General features: G+C 47.8%; 1 protein-coding gene across 1 annotated transcript in view; it reads right to left on the bottom strand.

Annotated features, from left to right (window-relative positions):
- Window positions 1-10825: 10825 nt before the first annotated feature.
- The window catches only part of LOC144935551 (chondroitin sulfate proteoglycan 4-like), a 34723-nt gene continuing 24675 nt past the window's right edge, over window positions 10826-20873 (bottom strand). Inside the window, exon 11 of the mRNA XM_078862314.1 lies at window positions 10826-20035. Within this exon, the coding sequence (XP_078718440.1) occupies window positions 17907-20035 (2129 nt within the window). The 3' untranslated portion in view covers window positions 10826-17906. The remainder of the gene's footprint in view (window positions 20036-20873) is intronic.

Genomic DNA, 20873 nt, shown 5'->3' with positions numbered 1-20873 from the left:
ATCCATTTAAAGCAATCTGAAACAATGAAATAGGCGAGCAGCACAAACTGTAATGTGGACCCAGGGCACTCGAGATGATGCAATTCGAAAGCTTTCTCCAATAAACCTTTTGCACACACTGCCATATGTTGCACTCAGTCAATCGAGGGCGTTTGGGGCGGTGACGTGGCCTACCGGTAGTGCCTTTTTCCATTAGGCGTAGAGGCTTGCGGTTCGAGCCAGGAAACCAAACCCGGTTAACAAAGCAGTAGCGTCAACCAAAAAAACTATGTAGTCAACCGTGCTAAATCGGAGGCTTGACTCGAAAAAAAAAAGATTTCGAAAGGTTATTCCAAAAAAAGAGTAGACCATCTGTGCCAGAGTCGTGGTCCAAACTGTCTAAATTCAAAGACTACTCATGAAAATACCTACTTGAGTTAAAGCACCCAGCAACATTTCACCTCCTTATTGTGAAGCTCCTGCCGACTGTACTCGTCTGTGAAGCGTAGCGCATTCACGATATAGCCTTGCACTAGAACGTTGGCGTGAATACCGAATGTGGCAATGGTTGATTTGGCTGAATACAGTTTGTCATGAAAATATTCAACCAAATTAATAGCACGTGTATGTTAATTATTTTCCGTGTCCTTTCTAATGGATGTTATATTTGTTTAATGTCATATTTTGTCTGTGTTGAGACGTACGCTTAATTTTAAAGTGATACCTGGGTCTCGAGAATGAAAAGAACCCCCGGTGTGATTAAAATGTGAGTCAACGTAGAAATAGTAATGATTAAACAGTAGTGGTCTGAATGGAACATTCAAGATAACCCACAGTGCGATTGTGGCCATGCATTCCAATCTATGGACCAAAAACGAAACCACTATCGCCTGGGCTCTTTCAACCGAGGAGGAATAACAAAACAACACAACCACTCTCCTGTAGCCCTCTCATTGTGGCTAACAGACCGCGACGCCGGTATTTAGCTCCCGAACATATCTCCATACGCAAGATTAGGAGAGTGGTTTAGAAATGGAACCACTGCCACTAAAATACAAAACTATGCTTCTGCACTGTCACGACAGCATCTGCAAACATGCCAAGGAGAGAACTGGCTTGCCTTACACAAATTCACGATCGCAGATCCTTCATTCGCACCTCCGATGAGCACGCTTGGCTACGTATAGTGTGAAAGAAGTTCTACATACGTACATTCATTTTTGGAGATAATGGGCACACGTTGAGACACCACATAATGGGGAAGTCAACAGTGGTTGTCCTATGGATAGACCTGTCCCTGCCATAGAAAGTGGAAATTTCACCGCTGGCTCCGGGCTGTAAACAAGAGATGAGCAACGCCTACATGGTCATTTGAGCCGGAAGACACTCGGAATGGTCACACACTGCAGTAGACACCTAAGAATTTTTGAAACCACAATGGATGTAACAGTGAAGTGTTGACGAATGTAAGAAGTATGTCCTACATACACACTCAACAACCAATGATTACGAATAATAGTCTTGATACAATGGTGCCGTTGAGTCATCGTGTACCCAAAACCTCTTCCTCCCACCTCTCGCCCAAACCTCAAAGACCGCTATTCGCTCTGTTCCATTTCCTTTCCTTTTGGTTGAGAACAGCAGGAATATATTTTGACTTTCTGCTGTGATGAATATGTTTAATTCTAGGTTCAGAGCGGCATCTGCAGAGCTGGTCTGTAAGACACTCTGGGCCCCATTCGTGTGGAGTTTTTGGCAATCATTGTGCTTCGTTTTTGTGGAACGATGGCAGTTTTTGTGGAAAAATCGGCTCCTTTATGCAATTCCAACAACACTGACATCAAATTCTCCAAATTAAAGCATATTTTTTTGCCACTCCCAAGTCTGCACTTTCAGAATGGCTTAAAGTCGACAGGATCGTGGTGTGTGGATCGAATTGAGCCAGGCGATTGCAGAAATGTTATGCTAAAGGGCCGATACTTTATGGAACCACTGCAGTGAAATTAGAGTAAACCTAATCTTTTTTTGGGACGTAATTTTTATTTATTTATTTGGCCAATGAAACCGGCACAGAGTGACCAAGTGTTGTGCATGGTTACACAGGGTGTTACACAACCACTGTATGGCATACAGAACTTAGGTAATGCTGCGTCATGGACATTACTAAGCTGTGGCTGAAATCTGTACACTGTGAAAATAATGTGTGCACTGTGAAACACGGTGATGACAACATTGCCCAGGAGGCTCTCTGGTCACGGTAGCCGCCTGTCCCGGTATTCCCAGGGTCGCCCTCATGTTGAGGTACAGTTAGCTGCTGCCACGGGAAATCTTTCGCTCAGTCTTCCCGGGAAGACATTAACATTCCTGGTTTCTGTCGGTTGTGTAAAAAAAGAAAAGTATACACCACTCAAGACAATGCACGTATATCTAAGTTCGCCACTCTTCCGGTATGTTGAACTTCTTTCGCACAGTACGTAGCTAAACGTGCTAATCGGAGGTGCGGGGTAGGGCCCAACAAACTAAACACAAAAAGACCGTTTAAAAGAAATTTGTTTATTCTTTCCATGGTATGTCCTGATTTGTTTGTACATCAGAGGTGGCAACCCTGTTATCCAGCCACCAAATTGAAATCGATGGACGTCTCTTAGTGACTCATCAAACGACCTACAGTATACCACATTACTTGCCAATTGTGCTCCTGGAATGTTTAATTATTTTCAAACCATATCAGTCAGCCGAGCATTGCATTTAATCAGAACATGTAAAAGAAAACGTACAGTTCCTTATCAATCCACTGCTAAATAGAGGCCCTCTCCCGTACAGTATCAGTCATGGCTGTTGTTTGACTGTGTGCGTTGATGAGAGGGCCCTGGACCGTTTCAAGTATCACTTAACCGTGGCCAGGAATCAAACTCGGATGGTTGGGTTCATAGTGTGCAGTGCTGCCCAGAGTACAGCCACGTGATCTCATGCGTTGGTGTGATGGCTTCGCGAAGCGGCAGATGCCTCCCTGCGGTAGCTGTCAAAGTCGACTCCAGTGGGCGAGCGAGTAAGCTCTCAGGGCTCGATGGTAGATATCACACGCCGCTGTCAGGTCTTGAGTGCCGCTCAATCGAACCATTGGCAGGAACGTGAGCACAGCACCCATCCCCCTCCCATGGCCTGCTGCCCCCAGCCTGGGAGGTAATGAACTGTTGTGGGTCTGCCCCCACACCACTACCCCTAAGTGCCTGAACATGTGGAGGATGGGGAAAGACTGCCTGCCCCGCCAGCGCTGTCAAATGCTTTGCCCTTCCACGAGTAGATATTTTTAGGAACTAATTCTGGATAGATTTGCAGACTTTGAGAAATCACATCGAAATAAAATATGTATTTTTGTCTTTCTAAAAATGAAAATAGAACCCCTCTTTCGAGACGTCCGGCCAGCGTGGAGAGAGTAGGCCAATGACATCCTCTAGAAGGGATCTCTAGAGGAAATTGCAGGGCTTCCACCCTGATCTCATGAAAATAAAACGAGGATACAATGCGTTAAGCGCAGTCTCTTCATCTATGATAAAGATGTCTAGTTTAATTTACGTATTTTTTTTTATGGCAACAACATCGCACGAAGCCTCAAGTTTACAATCGCCATCCAATCCCTGGCCACTGTCGACCCAGAACACCGTGCAAGACTTAGCCTGTGAAGCTGCCCCATTGCCTGATGGGATACTAACGATGGTTTTGCTATGCGGGTGTTCAAGTTGCTACCACAAGAATGTGCCATGTCCAACAACGCTGGCTCAAGGCCAGACGTGGGGATAAGCGTCACTCGAGAGCGCATACAAAATCATTTTAGGCTTAATTTCAAACAATTCATTCCTCCTAATGTTATGTCCCGAGACGAAGACACGTTGCAGTCTGACATGTGCAGCTAACAGTGCATCACCCCGTGTCAGAGGATAGATGCAGAAGACAATACCACGTAACTCCTTCCGCAGACACTCCTTCTCGAAATACATCTTCATCCACATTAGGTGTGCGCGCGTTTAGGAGCCCTGACAAAAAAGTTGTTTTAATGAATGTCAATCAAGCGAACAAAAACGAATCAAGTTTCAGAGCTCAAATGCAGCCAATTTCGGTGAAAAGCCACAAAAGGATTTGTTTTATTACCAGAATTTCGGCGGCCGCCTTATTCTGGATTCTAGCCGCGTCGCGCCGCGCCCCCACTGATGTCCTCTTCTGCCTTCCCCCCAATGTGTGCAGATACTACTGACGATTGTATGTAGGGTGTGTTGGTATATATATATGTGCCTACAAAAGAGATTAATTTTTTTGGGAGGGTAGTGATTTTTTTTTCTTTGAGGGGGGGGGGGGGTGGGCGATAATTGTTGTGACCCTTTTGGATCAACATTTTACCCCCACATTTGGAGGGAATTGGGGGTTCACTTTCTATAATTTTAATCAGGCCTTCCAAAAGCAATGGCGGAGCCAGGATTTTCAGGTAGGGGGGGCAACCCCTCCAGCAATGAGAAATGATAGAGGAGTTGTTAGTAATTAAGGACTTGTCCCTTGCTTTTTTTTCGACGCGTGTGTGGCGATGGCTCAGCCATCGATCGAGGGTCGAATTCGAACCGCGTTGTGTGATCGGCATCGCGCTCGCTGAAGGTGAATGACTTCAGCGAAGTCGTGTCCTGTAGACGCAACTGCGCACAATTCTGCGAGTCACTTATAACTGCTTTTCCGTTACTTATTGCCAATTATGGACTCAGACTATTGTCCTGTCAAAATGCCGATTTATTACTAATACACCCCAAAATCCCTCATTTCGATCGGATAATTGGGGGGGGGGGGGGGGCACGTACCACCCCACACCCCCACTGGCTCCGCCAGTGTCCGAAAGGCTCTCTTATAATCTAGTTGGCGGACAAAAAGGGACAGACAAACGGAACGCCGGGCTTTTATAAAAGATAATTATTGTTGTTGTTGTGCGCGGTCACTGATGACCGGTGTGAGAAACTCCGCTCGCCGCTGAACGACTGACGGCTGCTGAGTGCGCGACTCTCAAACCCAGGCTCTCAGCGGCGCCTGCTTAGTGCTCTGACCGACGGGAAATGTGGCCGCGTCAGTGTCTCTACTTAAATAACACAGCACGACTTTAGCCGCAAAGACGAGGACCTGTGCGTGCGTACATCCCTGGGTTTGTCTACGGATGAGGGTACTGTGTTGTATTTAACACGTTACACTGCATTCAGTCACGTGGGACACTTGTTACAATGAGACACGCAACGTTGTTTATTATGTCTCGTTCAAGGGGATAAAACAAACTCGTCGACACATTCGTCAATAACAAGTGGCCTGCAGAGGAAATTGAGACCAGAGAGACAGAGAGGATACTCAGAGTTGGAGACTCCACTTTACACCATGGGGTCCTGATCTAAAATAAATGTTTTAATGATGACCAGTTTTTTTTTATTTCCATATGAATAGTTACCTAACAGTAGCTCTTGAGTGAACAGACAAAGCCTTAATAATCAAAACGTATTACTTCTCAATAAACGACGTACAATTCTGTAGAGTAATTTAATATTTTAAAAGTACACTGCAGTAACCCTGACTCCATGACTTTTATGACAACTTTATTAATATTTAACAAACATTCGGCTGCTTTATCACTGGAAGCACCAACACTTTGATTAAATATTACAGCGTCACCTCTACCTTTTGGCTGTTACTGCCTTTGCATCAATCATAATTAATGTCTGGACATGTGAAAATATTTTTTATAGCTCATCGGATTCCTGCAGTACAAATACATATTCTGATTCTGATGTCCCTCCCTACAAAAAAAACAAGTAATACATTAATTCTAGATTTGAAGCTTTCGTGACTGCAAGGATTCATATTCTTAGGTTTTTTCGGTAAAGTCACGTAGGTAAAACATCAAAATTAATAAAACTAAAATAAAATAAAAATAAAATAATATAAAATAAAATAAATATTATTTTATTTTTATTTTATTTTATTTTTATTTATTTTGATGTTTTACCTACGTGACTTTACCGAAAAAACCTAAGAATATGAATAAGTAATACATTCATAGGAACCAAGAAACAATAACCAGATCACACAATTCTATATCTTCACTGGTACCACCTCTGGTAATCCGATTACCCTAACACATTAACGATTACTGTAATGCGACAATCCCCAGCGCTCCCAAGGGGGCATAAGGTGACTCGAATTCACGTCCGTGCTTCCGACACGAGCCGTCTCTTGTCACGCCAGGGGCAATGATCACCGTGTCTGCGGACCGAGCGTGCAAGCACACAGCTGCTTGTGATAAAGAGCAGCTTCGGCATCCGAGTGTCGCGGTGTCTCGGAATTTCGACTCGAGCAGTCGTATCCTGAGCCTGGCAACAGCAGCAGCAGCGAAACGCCTCCTTACAGCTGTCAGCCGTAGTTGGGCCCAGTGCACGTGACCGTCATTCCCCGAGCCACTTTGTTATATTGGTGCGAGTTGGATACAAGATGGGAACAGCTATTTTAGACTCCTTCTCATTAAAGCGAAGCATGCAAGGATGACAAGTTATGTAAACTTGTAACGAACGTCACGCATATTTTTCTTTATGCCTGTAAAAATAATTGTCTAAATAAAACGTTTCTACTGTAGTTATGAAAACATCTCCTACATGCAAATACCATGTCTGCCTTGAGTGTAAAAGAACGATTGTTTTCAACTTTTGAGAGTTTATATTCTTTGGTTGTAATTGTTTACAATATTCTCACAGCCCTTTGTGATGAGACCTCTGACATGCTGTGACCATACTGCACCATGCTGGTCACGGGCCAGCATGCCCAGCACAGCTCAGCATGGTGATGTTTGTTACCAACCATGGCCGGGAATTGAACCGATAAGATCCAGGTTTCATAGTGCTGTGCACAAACCACCGTGCTACCGATTCCCCCAATGCTTTGAAATCATTCATTGTGCGGGCCGTATTTGAAAGGGCTTGTGAGATTTTTTTGTTTTTGATGATTTTGTAATTTTTTTTAAACAAAAAAGCTGGAGCTGCAGCTATTTTTGGTATTGTCGAGTAAAAGAAATCACCCCCATACGGCTGACGAGTCGTTCTAGGCACGTGCGGCTCCAGCTGCGGAAATATTTTCAAACCCCTCGTTTAATAAATACATCAGGACTCGTGAAGCTGCGAGCAGTTGACTAATCCAACCATCCGACTGCTTCCTTTAATGGGTTTCTGAACGTCAACGTTTAATTAGATTGGTGCACTCTGTAATTCATTGCAGTTATGACTGGGGACGAATCAATAATCTTGCGACCGGTTCACAGAATCCGTCACTGGGCGGTGGTGACCCTGAGCAGGAATCGAACCCGGGTGGCAGACTTCGTAGCGAACCACGAAACTACAGTACAGCATCCCATCCCACCCCAACAAAAATGTAACGATCCATTTGGAACGATCAACCTCGCCACGCGAGCAGATTTCATCGTTCCGTCTCCGTCCGCTGTACGTCCTCCTCCAAGACGCGTTCCATTCCTAGGCAAGTCAGCCCGGCGCTCACCGCGGTTGTTATTCTTGACCAGGGCCACTCAAGTATGTCACGTTGCTCAAAAGTAACTGTTTAGCCACGCGGGGGGAGGAGGGGAAACGGCAGTGAGTCATGTTCACCGATTTTCCGTCACGCGAATTCTGGCAACAATAATCCCAAGCCGACACCGCTGCATTTATTTTTCCGTGGTTGTTGTTGTTGTTGGTTTTGTTTGTTTGTTTGAGCCGCTCTGAGCGTCGTTGTAGAGCCCCACTTGTATGATGAGGAGGAGGAGGCGGCCACCACTCTCCTCGCACAATTTACTCCTGCTGCTGCTGCTATGGCGACAACCAAAAGGGTTTGAGCTTTGTGACCATTGTACTCTAAGCCGGCAGGGAAGGGCAGCGGAGGGAGTTGGATCCTCAGAGCATCGGGAATGCCTCGGGCGCGCCACTCACAGTCACGCTCGCGTTCGAAGATGCAGCGGTTGCGAGTCCCGACGAAAGAAGCAGCAGAGATGGATCATTCTACCCGCCCCATGGTCGTTTTGCCCTCCCCAAACCTCTCTCTCTCTCAATGTATGCGTCCGTCTCCATGTCCGTTGTCGCTGTGTCAATCTCTCGATCTCGCCGGTTGGATGCCTCCCATGTCTGTAGCTCTCCCAGTGCCGGATTATCCCAGGAGCAAAAGTAGCTACTACATATGTAGTACTACATTAGTAGCTACTACATATGTAGTACTACATTAGTAGCTACTACATATGTAGTACTACATTAGTAGCTACGGGCCCCGCACTATTGAAGGGCCCCGCGCTAAATGGTTTCAAGCTATCAATTCCGGTTCAGTGATTCTGCACTTGCTTTATTACTATAGTACTATACCGCCTTCAACTTTTATGAACGACTGGGTGTTTAAGGTTAGCGATTTGTCGTATTATCTGGCTGTATAGCAAATGAAAAAATACAATGACTTTACTATGCAAGCAAAAAAAAGGTGTGTTTTCATATTGATGTATCTTTTTATGTATTTAGGGCCCCTTTATAACATATGCTCCAGGCCCCGCACTAGCTTAACCCGACACTAAGCTCTCCCCATATCCGTGTTTCACGTTGTTTGTCTCAATGTAGGCGAACACGGTGTGTCTCTCTTGTCAGTGTCTCTGTCTCCATTGTCGACATCTTTCTCTACAACTTTGTGAGTCTCTAGCAATGCATCTAGTATGTGTCTTCATCTCTCTCGCTGTGCCTTTCCCCGTCTCTGCGCCTGTCACTGCTGATCACAGTTGTGGATCGCCAGGTCTGTCTCATGGTCTTCCTCCGTCTCTGTGTCTAATCGTCTCCAACCCGCTCTCCGATATGTGCATCTCACTGTCTTTGTCCTCCGTGTCTTTCTACTCCGTCTCTCTCTCTCACCGTGTGTCTCGCTGCGTGTCTCTGTCTCTCTCTGTGTGTGTGTGTCCCTCTCTTCCCATCTGCCCAGGGCTTCCACTCAGCGTTGAGAGGGGGTTGGCCACTTGATTCGAGTTTCTCACAACCAGTGCAGGCAGATCCGTTACTTCCCAATGTGAAGCCGTGAAGCAAAAAAAATGACGCTATAATTACTTGGGATTAATATGAATCCTAGATTCCACACCACTGGTGTGTTGGGAGGGAAAGACGAGACAAATCGGGTTAAGGCAAAGTCATATTTCTTTTGGAGACAAACGCAGCTCCATTGTTGTCGCAGCCTTAGCGACGTGGAGTCTAGACGCCGCAGAGAAATCAGCCACATTTCTGAGAAATCTTGCCGCTTTCCTGCTGCGTCTTGTTACGAAACAAAAATCCCTGAGAGAAAAATAATAATAACCATACATCACCGGCACTTCTCTTTAAGGTAACAGTGGTTATCAGACTTAGTGTGGTATCATCGGGGCGAGTTTATGCTTGAGTTTGCTGAAGACGTCTGGCCCCTAGTCACTACTCATGTGGTCAGTAGCCCTGTAAGAGAATAATTTAACAAAACAACCCTAGTAAATAAACGGGTTTAATGTAATAGTTTCGACAGAAACACTAGCGTGAAACTGTAGTACAGTGTTCATGTGAAACGAAACAAAGCTGCCATGCTATAGACATCCTGGGGACGCTGCTGCTGTAGTTTGATGGAGTTGCTTTAGTGTGTATGTTCAACTTCTTTCACACCGTACGTTGCCAACCGCGCTAATCGGAGATGCGGGAGAAGGACGACAGACTAATACACAAAAACAGTTAAAGATAAATACGTTTTCAAACTGGATGATTTAAAAGTGCATAGCTCACCGTGGCTTCCTAATATCGCAAGGAAGAGCGTTCCAGACGGTCGCAGAAGCACATTCGAAAGCGCGCGATGCGGTGACCCTCTTTGTTCGATGGCGAGCCAAACGTTTGGCTGTTTTAGCGGAAATACCAAATGAATTTACACTGAACCCGAAGAATCTTCATCACGGAGTATTACGTAAGAAACCTGCAAGTGATCCTCCCGAGTTTGATTCGTGACCACCACGAGCACCCTCCATCAGTGGCGAGCGATGTCTGAACCAGTCATGTGGTAGCAGGGGCCACAGCTGCATTTTATTGCATTTCTGTACAGCCAGCAATGAAAACGCCTTAACAGCAGAGCACGCGTTTGTAATAAACACAGCAGTTACACAGCAAGGCTCTTAAGATACAGAACTGGGCAGAACTTGAGAACTGGCCGTGTATTGCCAGCAGCTCAACATATTCCACGAATGCAGCCACCCAACCAATCGCAGTGTTTGAGAGGTCACGTGTGTTTTTAATTCTCAACTAATTCAGATTTCTTTGGTCATTCAGCTTCCACGCAGCTTGAACGCCACGCAATGCACACACATAGCGATCCTACACAAAGAAAGTTCACCCGATTGATTTTGAACCGAGGTTATTTTTGTTGTTATATTTACAACAGAAAATGTCTTCTGAGTTGTTTTTATTTTCCGCTAACAGTACACCCGAATATTCTGGTCACTAGCTTTGAATGTGACGTTCAAAATCAATACGCTGTCTGCCTTGGTAAGTGACCGCTTGGGAGTGGAATCCCATGGGAGAGACTCTCGAGATTCTGTGAAACATTTCCAATAATGTAGCAGCTGCGTACCAGAGGCGGCAGATGCAGTCGTGAACGTGGCTTTTAAAAAAAAATCTAAGGCTCGCTAAACCAGAGCCCCATCAATTTTCAAAGGAAAGCCTCTCGAGAAACATCTTCTCACTTTCTATCATCCACCCAGGATGAGAGGGGACTCACAGGCAACATATTTGTGACACGAGTGGTATGTTTTGTCGTTTAATTCAAGGTAATGTGGTATTTATTCAAAAAAACGGAACACAGTTTCGCTTGTATATAGGCGCTCTTCATGCAGAGCATCCCAGAATGCATCACAACTCTTGACAATACAGAAAACCCCGAATGGCCACCACTCCAACTCAGGGCTGAGTAAATGTCCTTTAAGTTTTGACTGAAAATATTCGACTGTGCATGCATTCTTGGGATGGGGCTCGAAAGGCAGGGAGAATAACAGCTGAAGATGCTTGCCTGTCCCTTCTTGATGTTTGGTCACAGCACAAACACAAACGTCACAGCACCAACACAGAGCTCACAACACCTGCAGACTCATCACTTGCAAAGCGTTAAAAGCTCACTTGCAAAAAAAAAAGACCAGGTGACCACCAGAATGAAGTCACCTGTTTCACAGCTGATAAAACACGTAACCGTTTATATGCAGTGAAGCACGTGAACTTACAACGTTACCGTTGTGGATAACTAAAATCTTAACTGACGGTAACGATTTAGTTGTGTTTCCGCATATTGTTTTAACATGCAGTGTTTTACAATGATAATGACGCGTTCCTTTTTTACGTAATCGTGAGAAGCTGGATTTCTTTAACACGCGCCTCTTCAGTAGAGCGAGGATTTCTCCACAACTCTGGCTGCCGCCTGATGATGCTGGTTGTAATTATCGGCTAAACGTCACAGTACTTCAATTGTAAATGTTGTGGGGTTACTCTCCAACACACCGGTGTAGTGCCGTACTAGTAATGAATTAGCACGTTTTTGTTTACGTGACAAACCTTACTAATTGGCTGTGTCGGGTGGTGGCGGGTTTAACAGCACATTTAAATATTTACGCGATCTAACCCAAACGCCTCTCTTATGGATAATATTGATCGTGAAAGTCCACGTGTTAAACGAACATGCCCGCGGCTGAATCACGCAGCGATTCGGCCACGGTGTGGACAAGTTGTTACGATTCAGGGAAATAATTCGATAAACTTCCTTTTCGTATAATTTGTGTAGTGGGTAAATAATTGGAGAACTTCTTGCGAGGCAACACGATGTTTATTCGCAATCTGGGTACAGGTCCCTAACACGAAGGGGTAACGGCCCCTTCCACCCGATACCTAAGGAGGTGAATGGCCTCTGGGCTACACGACCGCCCAACACTGGGACCACCCTGCACGTCTTTGTATCCCTCCGGCTAGGGGGCTCTAGGGGGCTCTAGGGGAGGCTATCCCGACCCGGCCGTGCCAAGGTGTACGGGTCCTGACCTCTGGTCCGCTCAGACCCGGCCCTGAGAAGGACATCGGGAGAGGGGAGCCCCAGGGTCTCACCACTGGCCACACTCAGCTCCGGCCCTGCGAAGGGCAGCGGAGTTTGGGGTCCAGGGTCTTACTGCTAGCCCCATGATGACTGAGCCGGACCCTTGAGAGGTCCGGCTTATATTACTGGTTCGTGGCTTGCTCCGCCCTAGCCACGCCTCCCTTCCAGAACTTTCTGGAAGGTGACATCATCCCCCGGTCCCCCCTCCCGGGGTCCGGGGGATTGTGTCCCAGGATCGGCTTCCCAGGGATTGTCGTTGGCCCCTTTGGGCCACGGTCACCAACTCTGGCGTGGCAGCGCTGCCGCCTCCTGGTGACGAGAACGGGGAGCTACCTGCTAACAGAATGGAGAGTGCCGATTAATGCATCTACATTTGTACCACTTTGAATTGTCTGGTACCGTTTTGTTTGTATTGCCTCGTTTGTTCAGTTTTTTTTTCTATTCACTCCATAACCCCGAGTGTAACACGGCATCTAACTTGCATACACCTGTAGAGGTATTCGATTATTACGTGCACAATTAGATGCATCTACTGTGAGCATAAGAAATAGATTTCAATCAATCAATGCATCATTAAATGTATAGCTTTGTATTCAGTAGTAAAAGTGAGATTATATTAAGGACACGTACATGTTTTTTTAAACGATAAATATTTTGATATAAACATTTTACTTTATATTCAGAACGTGATGGTATAGTTATTATGCCTTAACATGAGGAACACAGTGAACACATCAAATCCTCATTACTTACAGAAGACACTGACCCAACGGAGCATCGTTCGGTCACGGCACTGCCACTTCCGCAGGTAACCCACAGCATGATCGAGGATCGATGAACTTCTGCTATCGGGACACCAACCTTAACACTTGATGCAGCAAATCTGGCTGTGACGGCCCCACCTGATGACGGAGACTTGTGTTGCCTCCGAAACGTCGTATATTTTTATTTTATTTTTTATTAATTTCATTTTTTACCTACGTGACTTTACCGAAAGAACTACGAGTATGAATCCTTGCAGTCACGAAAGCTTCAATCTAGAATCAACACACCATCTGCGGTACAGCACACGTTTACTGCAGTAACATCCGCAGATCGGTCAGATTTTGGACACGTGTTCATAATGTTGGTACCCATCACACACACCACGCGCACCTAACGATTACTCCACCTCAGACATTTATTGTGCAGCTTCATGGCCAATCTGCAATGCATCCGTGATGTCCCTGACTCCAGCTCGGCCACGTGGTTCTCCGCTCTCCAAGCTTCCGTTGGGATCACTCGCCTAATGGGTCTGCTTCTCATAGGACTATCAGCAATGTCTGTCTTGCTGCCCTTGAATCGCTTGGCCCACTCTCACACGCGAAGTCGTCGTCCTTGTATCCAGGACACAAGCTCCGATAAAGCTCAACAGCCTTAAATGCCAACGATCACTGTAACTTCGGGCGCAGCTTTCTGTCCGAGCATGTCCACTCACGACCACTGGACCGCCTCCACAGGTGACATTATTTGACACCGCTGTATGCAACACGCAATTTTATCAGCATTATGGACTTTCCATAGCGCATACCGTGCTTACACATTGTATAAGAAAATACGCAAAAAAGTTAATCATTTGCTTTGATAATTTCAAGACAGTGGTGACAATTGATAGTAAAACACTTTAGCAGATGTGATTGTTAAGTACATTTTTGTTCCATGTCAGAATCCACAACACCCGCGCAGATGGCAATGTGGGATCGTGCCTCACAATTAGAAGTCCAAGGATTACCTCGGCTCATCACGCTCCAACGCACTCATCCACAATACATGTTTCTTCAAACCAAGTGTCTTTATTCAACAATGTGTGTATATGGGGAGGGGGGGTGCTCATCTCCTATAGCAGCCCTGAAACCGAGAGTGGAAATTCCACATTCCTTTGGTGAAGAAAAGTCTCTACATAGAACAACCAATGCTAAATAGCCACAAAGTGGTGTTTATTTTATACACCTTGAAAGACTGAAGGGTGGAGTCGATGACCACCGAGTGGGACTTCAACTCTTGACCTTTCTATTGTGAGTAGACCACCTTGTCACAGAAGCCCCTGGCCGGATATTATATGATTGTAAAAAAAATAACCCGAACAATATGTGGATACGACTTTTTATAAATATTTAGTTTCCCTAAAATGTTTAAAAAACAATCTCTGCATTGCATAACGATTGCATAATACAGCACCGGTTATCGGAATCAAACAAATGCCTTTATCGAGACTGGGCGGTGGTGCAGTGATTGGCGCACTCAATCCTGAAGCGCATGACCCCCGAGTTCGAATTCCCGGCCGGACAGCCCCTCTCACCAACCCGAGCTGATGTGCCCGCGCGACGTACGATCAAACAATCTCCACAGTCTCAAGCCGTGTGAAGGGCCTCCATCTAGCAGCGTGTGGATATTATACAGCGGGCCGTGCGTATGCCGTGAATACATGTCGGTACGATCATTGTAACCGAGTGATAAAAACTTAGCGATTGAACTCTAGTTCCCAAATGGAACTGCCTCGTTCTGTATATAGTGTCGGTGTCAAATGAGCATGCTCTTATTTTTCGCGTACAATAACGTGGCACACCCTTCAATGGGATAACGCACACATTTGGAAACTTGGCTGTGACGGTTGCCAATGAATGGAACTTTGTGCAGCCCGTGAACCCTTCTCTGTCGTTAACAGCACCCGGTAGGTAACCTCCCTTCTTGGCGGACAGTTGTGGCACATTAGGAATGGATCACCCTATAAAGGAACACTGATTTCGACGACGAAAGAGTCACTTTAATTGAGCACCACTGGAAACTGGCTGCAAACGTATTACCCCATAGCTTCCCGCTACCACCAATGCCAACAACTGGCGAGTGTGAAGCGGCAGTTCTAATCGCTGAACTACGACCTCACACCGGCCCCTAGCGAACGAGCGGCAATTGGCAGCTGGCGTGGGGCCGTTTCCTTGGGCCGACTCGACCTGAATTTGAGTATCTGGCAGCCGTGCGTGAGAAAAAAAATAAAACAAACCAAGTGTGTCGACAATGGCTGTTGAAAGCACATTTTGAAGCCAATACAAGTCGTGGCAGAGACACCCCGGGGTTAACTACAGCCCGAACGTGACAAGCACAGCACAGCATGTAACGACAGATGACACCGCCAATTCGTGCATTGAGCATCCTACCACGGCATATGCAATACAGATCCGTGCATAGTCATGCTCTCTCCCTTCGTAGGGAACAACTAGTGGTATTATTGAAAGACATCTTACATAATAATAAAAACACTGGTGTAACAAAGGAAACTCTCAAGGCATTCCGAGTGGAACGTAAGCGGTTGAAGAGAGCCTGGTTTTTATAACCCTTGAAATAATTATGCACCGAAATAAACATTTCCGCTGAGAGAAAAAACTTGCGTCCCGCTTCAATTTCGTCGGCCGTGGTGTTGCCTGGCCAACCACAGGTATATCTGCGGGTCAGAATCAAGGGGGCTTTTGGCTGGGGTTGATTTGTGGCTAGGGACGATGAGGCCACAAAAGTTGGTTCATCAACGACAAAACAATTTGTCTTCAGCCCCTTTTATACTCGGGCCCCTTAAAAAAGTTGACCGCCCGCCAAACACCCAGCATAATGAAGGCAGGAAACCCCCGGCTGATGATGAGTCTGTCACCTACCTTACTTTCCACAGTGTTTTTCCGCCAAATATTTTCACGTAATCCGATTCGTCGAGTAGTCGCACGATAATCGTTGGAGTAGTCGATCATTGACATAATCGGGATAGCTCAGCTGTAGTTCGATTCAATAGTTTACCAGAGCACACGCGGCCACACGTTAGCCAATGCTGGATTGCATAAATCACCTGAGAATTATATTCGTGTGTATACAGCGAGCGCCTAACGGATAAACATTGACTCACTGACTACCTTTTCAGAGGGTTTTTTTTGGAACGTAGAGTATAATTTGAAATATGTATTGGCATAAACAAAGACAGAAATGTATAAGCCTATTCATGTTTTCGTCTGTGGAGTTTCTAAAATAATTCTCAAAATGTGGGTAGAAAACATATACAAATCCAGATTAAATATTTAACACTTATTTTCTACACTATATCGATATGCTGGTCAAAGTACCTTTCTGATATCCCACCTAATTCTACTTGCCCACTAAATGTTTATTGGCATTATGTTGCTGCATTAAACATTAAAATTGTATAGTACCATAAAATTGTATTGCGCATTCAATTATTAAAGAAACATATTTGGAGGGCAGATTACTGAGACAGGTATGAGAGTGAGCACCCAAAGTCTGGAGACAAAGCATACGGTCTCAAGCCAGATCGTGGCATACTTTAAGAGTTGTGTATAACCACTGCAAGGGAAGTGGGATCTTGTGGAGAGAAGCAATGGCAAGTGGTGGTGGTATCAACAGCATTGGCCATGATGAACTCTTATTTTAATTAAGGCATAAATTTGTATCTCTTGCAGAGCAGTGCAACAACGGCCCCATGGAAGTGGCTACCACAGAGCTACCTCTGATATGTCTTCAAGTGACCTATCGTCCATACGGTAGGAAGCAGCATTTTCCCACCTGTCTTCAACTGAGAGTAATGCTCATGAACCACCAACTCTCTACACTTGAGAAGCTGATTTAATCATAGGCCTGGAGTTGAACCCACGGCCTCAGTGGTTGCCAGCTCAGTGCTCTGACCTCTAAGCAATCCGGTCACCCCCACTCATCGTGACCTCTTAACCTTGACGATTAAAATCCACATACAAAAATAGTAATAAAAAATTACGCTTTCACATGGGATGCGGTCGGTTAGCCCAAGACCACGTTGACTGGCAAACCAAAATAACAACAAGAAGTCCAAGTTTATGTTTCCGCTTCTCTTCTACAACGCTAGGTCAACAATAACGATGATGAGCAATCCAATGTTGGGACAATATTGATGCGCAGTGATGCTAAAAACGATTCCAAATGTATTGTAAAATGCTCACAAACGCTACTCGGTATTTGCTGTATATTCTTATACTATCCGGTAGCATTTGACAGGCAACACCCTGCTGATGATACTCAGTAAAGCGAATCCTTGTGAAGGTCGGCCCGAACAACACTAATTTTACTGGGAAAACATTGATCCGTAAGGAGCTTTGTTTCGTTGAACACATGTTGCTTCATATCGGTAATTACGTTTGTCACAAATTCAAAATGTGGCACCTTTCATAAAAAAAAGTACAAACTCTCTATTTAGCCACTGATAACACTGGTCAAATTATAACGCTTTTCTTTCTTTCCTGCCCTTTTTGACGGCCGTATTTTTGGCAAAACGCTCTTTGCACAACGTTTATATATATGTAAAAACAAAAGAGAAATGGTACCAACGAGATATGAACGTAGACACACCAAAAGAAAAGCACAAACACAGGCTTCGTTCTAATATGCGGCCGTCGTAATGCCACTGGTTTGGTTGGCTCCAGCCAACCGCAACGGGCGGCAGCAGCAGCAGCAGTCCTCTAGGCAGAAGGCCCACCCGGCATGTGTTCGGGTCAATTTACACGAGACAAAACAAACGGAGCGGACGCAATCGCCCATTCTCAACGGCCCGCGAGAAAACACGGCGGGCGGGCGGGGGGGTCAGGTGGGGGTGAGCGACCTCCACGGGTCCACCTCGGTCGAGCCGCACCAGAAAGGGGGCATACGGGGGTGAACGCCGCGACCCCGCATTCCGCCCCCCCCGAAACGGAACGCTCCGCCTTCCCGCGTCACACCCAGTACTGGTTCTTGCGCAGCGAGGGACTTGTGGCTCGGCAGTACTGCAGCATGTCGGCGTTGAAGTGGCACCAGGTGTACGGGAGGGCGGTGGGACTCGGGGGTGGCGACGGGTTTGCCCGGGCATCCGCCACCATGGCCGCCACGATGTCGGCCTCCGCTGACGGCGATCCTCCGCCGCCGAGCGCCGTCACGGTGACGGTGGGCACCGTGGGGCTCCGCTCCGTGTGGCCCACTGTGAGCAGGCGGCTCGGGCCCAGGTTGTTGGGCTTGAGAGCCCGGAAGCCCTTCGCGACGTCGCGGCTCCTCCTCCTGGCGATCGCCAGCAAGGCCAAAGCCGCGATGATCGCGAGCGCGACGGCGGCGACGACGACGGGGACGATGACGTTCAGGTTTCCGCCGCTGCCCTCGTCCACCGACTCCGCCGCCGCCCAGTCCAGATCGGGCGACGACGACGACGGGCTGGGGTCGAGGGCGTCGTCGGGGTCGGCACTGCTGTTTTTGTTGCGATTGCCCCAGCGATCCGAAATTTTGTTCCTCCATCGGGGTGCAGGCCTTCTGGCCGGAGCCTCGCTGTAAGGGGACACGGTCGCATTGAATGGCAACGCCGCCTCCTCCGTGGCCACGTTCGAGTCCACGGCAGTAGTGCCTCCCGTGACAGGGGGGGTCACCGACGAATCGTGTTCTGAAAGTGCTTCGAGGTGCGACGTTATATTGGGCACTGCGGAAGGATCTAGAGGCACTATGCTGTACGCAAACTCACCCGCCGCTGGCTGGACCCCCTCTGCTCTCAGCACAAACCTAAAGGAATCGTTTGCTTGACGCGCATCCGTTAGGTTTACGTCGCCGACTTCCAGGAGGACGAGCCCCATCTCGACGTCGCTCTGGGTGAAACGCGTCACCCCCCGTGCGTCCCGCTTGCCGCGGAGCGAGCGGCGCGTGAGCCGGCCGTGCCGCGGCGGCCGTAGCACCTCGTAGTGCGGCATGTGACCCGTCAGGTTCGCCAGCTCTCGCGCGTCCAGCATGTCCAGATTCACGGGGGTGGCCGCTCCGGCGGGTAGTGCCAGGTCCGCGGGAATCTTAACCAGGGGCATCACCGCAATCTTGGCAACCAAGCCCGTGACGTTGCTCTCGGCGGTGAGGGCACTGAACTCGAAGTCGTCCTCGGATGCCGACATGTTGGTCATGCGGTAGGCCAGCGAGCCCGCGTCGATTTCGGTTTGCGGGAAGGTGTCCACCCTGCTGCCGTTGAGCAGCAAGAGGCCGGCTTGCGGCCCGCGCGTGACCAGGTACGTAATCTCGGCGCTCTGCCCGTTGGTCTCGCCCGCGAGGTGGCCGCGCGTCACCACGATCGTCGCTTGGCCCTGCACGAGCTCCACCACGCTGTGGTTCACCAGCCGGATGGACAGCGGCTCCACCGCCAGGTTAAAGAGGGTGAAGAGCGGGCGGTGGACGCCGTCCGTCACGCGGAAGTAAAAGACGCCGGATGCGGGACTCCCGTCCTGCACGAACACCACCCGGCCCGCGTCCACGTCCGCCTGCGTGAACTCGCTCACGGCGACGCTCGGGCTGTCGTTGAACGCGACGCGCCCGTTGTTCGGTCCGCTGATGATCGTAAACTTTAATTCAGGCGCGGGATTATCCAGGTCGACGACTTTCAGGTTGCGCTCGGATATCGTGGCGGTGAAGCCCTGCACGACGCTCAAGCCCGGCGTCTTGGTCTTGAGCTCCGGCGCCCGGTCGTTGACGGGCAGCACGTCGATGAGGAAGACCTCCTCGACGACGAGCGAGTCGCCGGCGTCACTGCTGCCATCCGGTCGGCCGGCGCGTTTGTTTTTGGGGTTGGGAAACGCGACGAAGGTGAAGTTGTCGCGGGCGTCCTCCGAGCCGTCGTGCCGATAGCGCAAGCCGTGGCGGTCGAGGTTCGCCTGGGAGACGTACGGCTTCTCCTTGGTCACGTTGAAACTGCCGAGCCAGAGGAAGCCGTGGCGGGGCAGGACGGTGACCTGCAGGTACACCTCGTGCGAGCCGCGCAGCTCCTTCGCGAGCTTGGCCAGCAGGTTCGAGGCGTCCAGGTTCGACTTGTTTATCGCCACTTCTTGGCCCTCCACCACCGTCGCTCCTGTCAACACGTGGACAACGAGGGACGTGATGTCAAAGGGAGCGTAAGAACACGCGGGTGTATTGGGAAACACATTTCCGCGGAGAAACACCCCAATAGAGCACTTGAGCAGTCACGGTTGCTCCGACAAGTGTCCCTCGATGGTTTACGTGAACGTTACGTAGCTCAAGAGTGGCGGACGCGACACCTTCGTCACAGGCAGCACGACTGTGTTGGCTCTGGAATGTTACACCGTTTACAGGTTTTACGTTCTGAGTACGTGGATGTATGCGTGCGTGTGTTCACGGCACGCGTTTATTGTGCCAGCGCACTACGCCACGTATTTTGACGCCTACGTTAAAACTCCTGGCCAGGGCAAATGTCAGTGGGTAAAATAGTGTCTGGGACTCCCCTAGGTTGACTCAGTCTTAGACGATTTAAACGGTGTGTAAACAGCACTGGGGATACGAAGGAAGCCGGCACATTGTAGACTGCACCGTCAGACAGGCAGTAATTGTGGCGAGTTATTCGCAACTGCCCTCCAGTCTATAAGGCTCAACAGGGGAGCTGTTTTGTGTATAAATTAATGGGTTATATATGGATGGTTGTAGTCACTCACGATTGTCCAAGTAATAAAAGTGCATGTAACATGTGCCTGTACTCCGTCACAAATATGGTTCCGCAAGCTGTTTCCAATCTTCAAGAAAACAGCTGAAAATAGTCCTGCCCTGTGTTAACACGTGCAATCCAGCGAGACACGATCGCAAAGTAAAGTACAGTTCCATACGTGGCCTCACCCAAAAATATATTATAAATCCCGTATCTTCCATTTACAATCATACTCACATACATTCTCTGT

Source organism: Lampetra fluviatilis, chromosome 13 (genome assembly GCF_964198595.1).
Source record: "Lampetra fluviatilis chromosome 13, kcLamFluv1.1, whole genome shotgun sequence".
In the NCBI taxonomy this organism is placed as follows: domain Eukaryota; kingdom Metazoa; phylum Chordata; class Hyperoartia; order Petromyzontiformes; family Petromyzontidae; genus Lampetra; species Lampetra fluviatilis.
The sequence above is the reverse complement of the archived record's forward strand: the minus strand, read 5'-3'. Positions and strand labels throughout refer to the sequence as shown.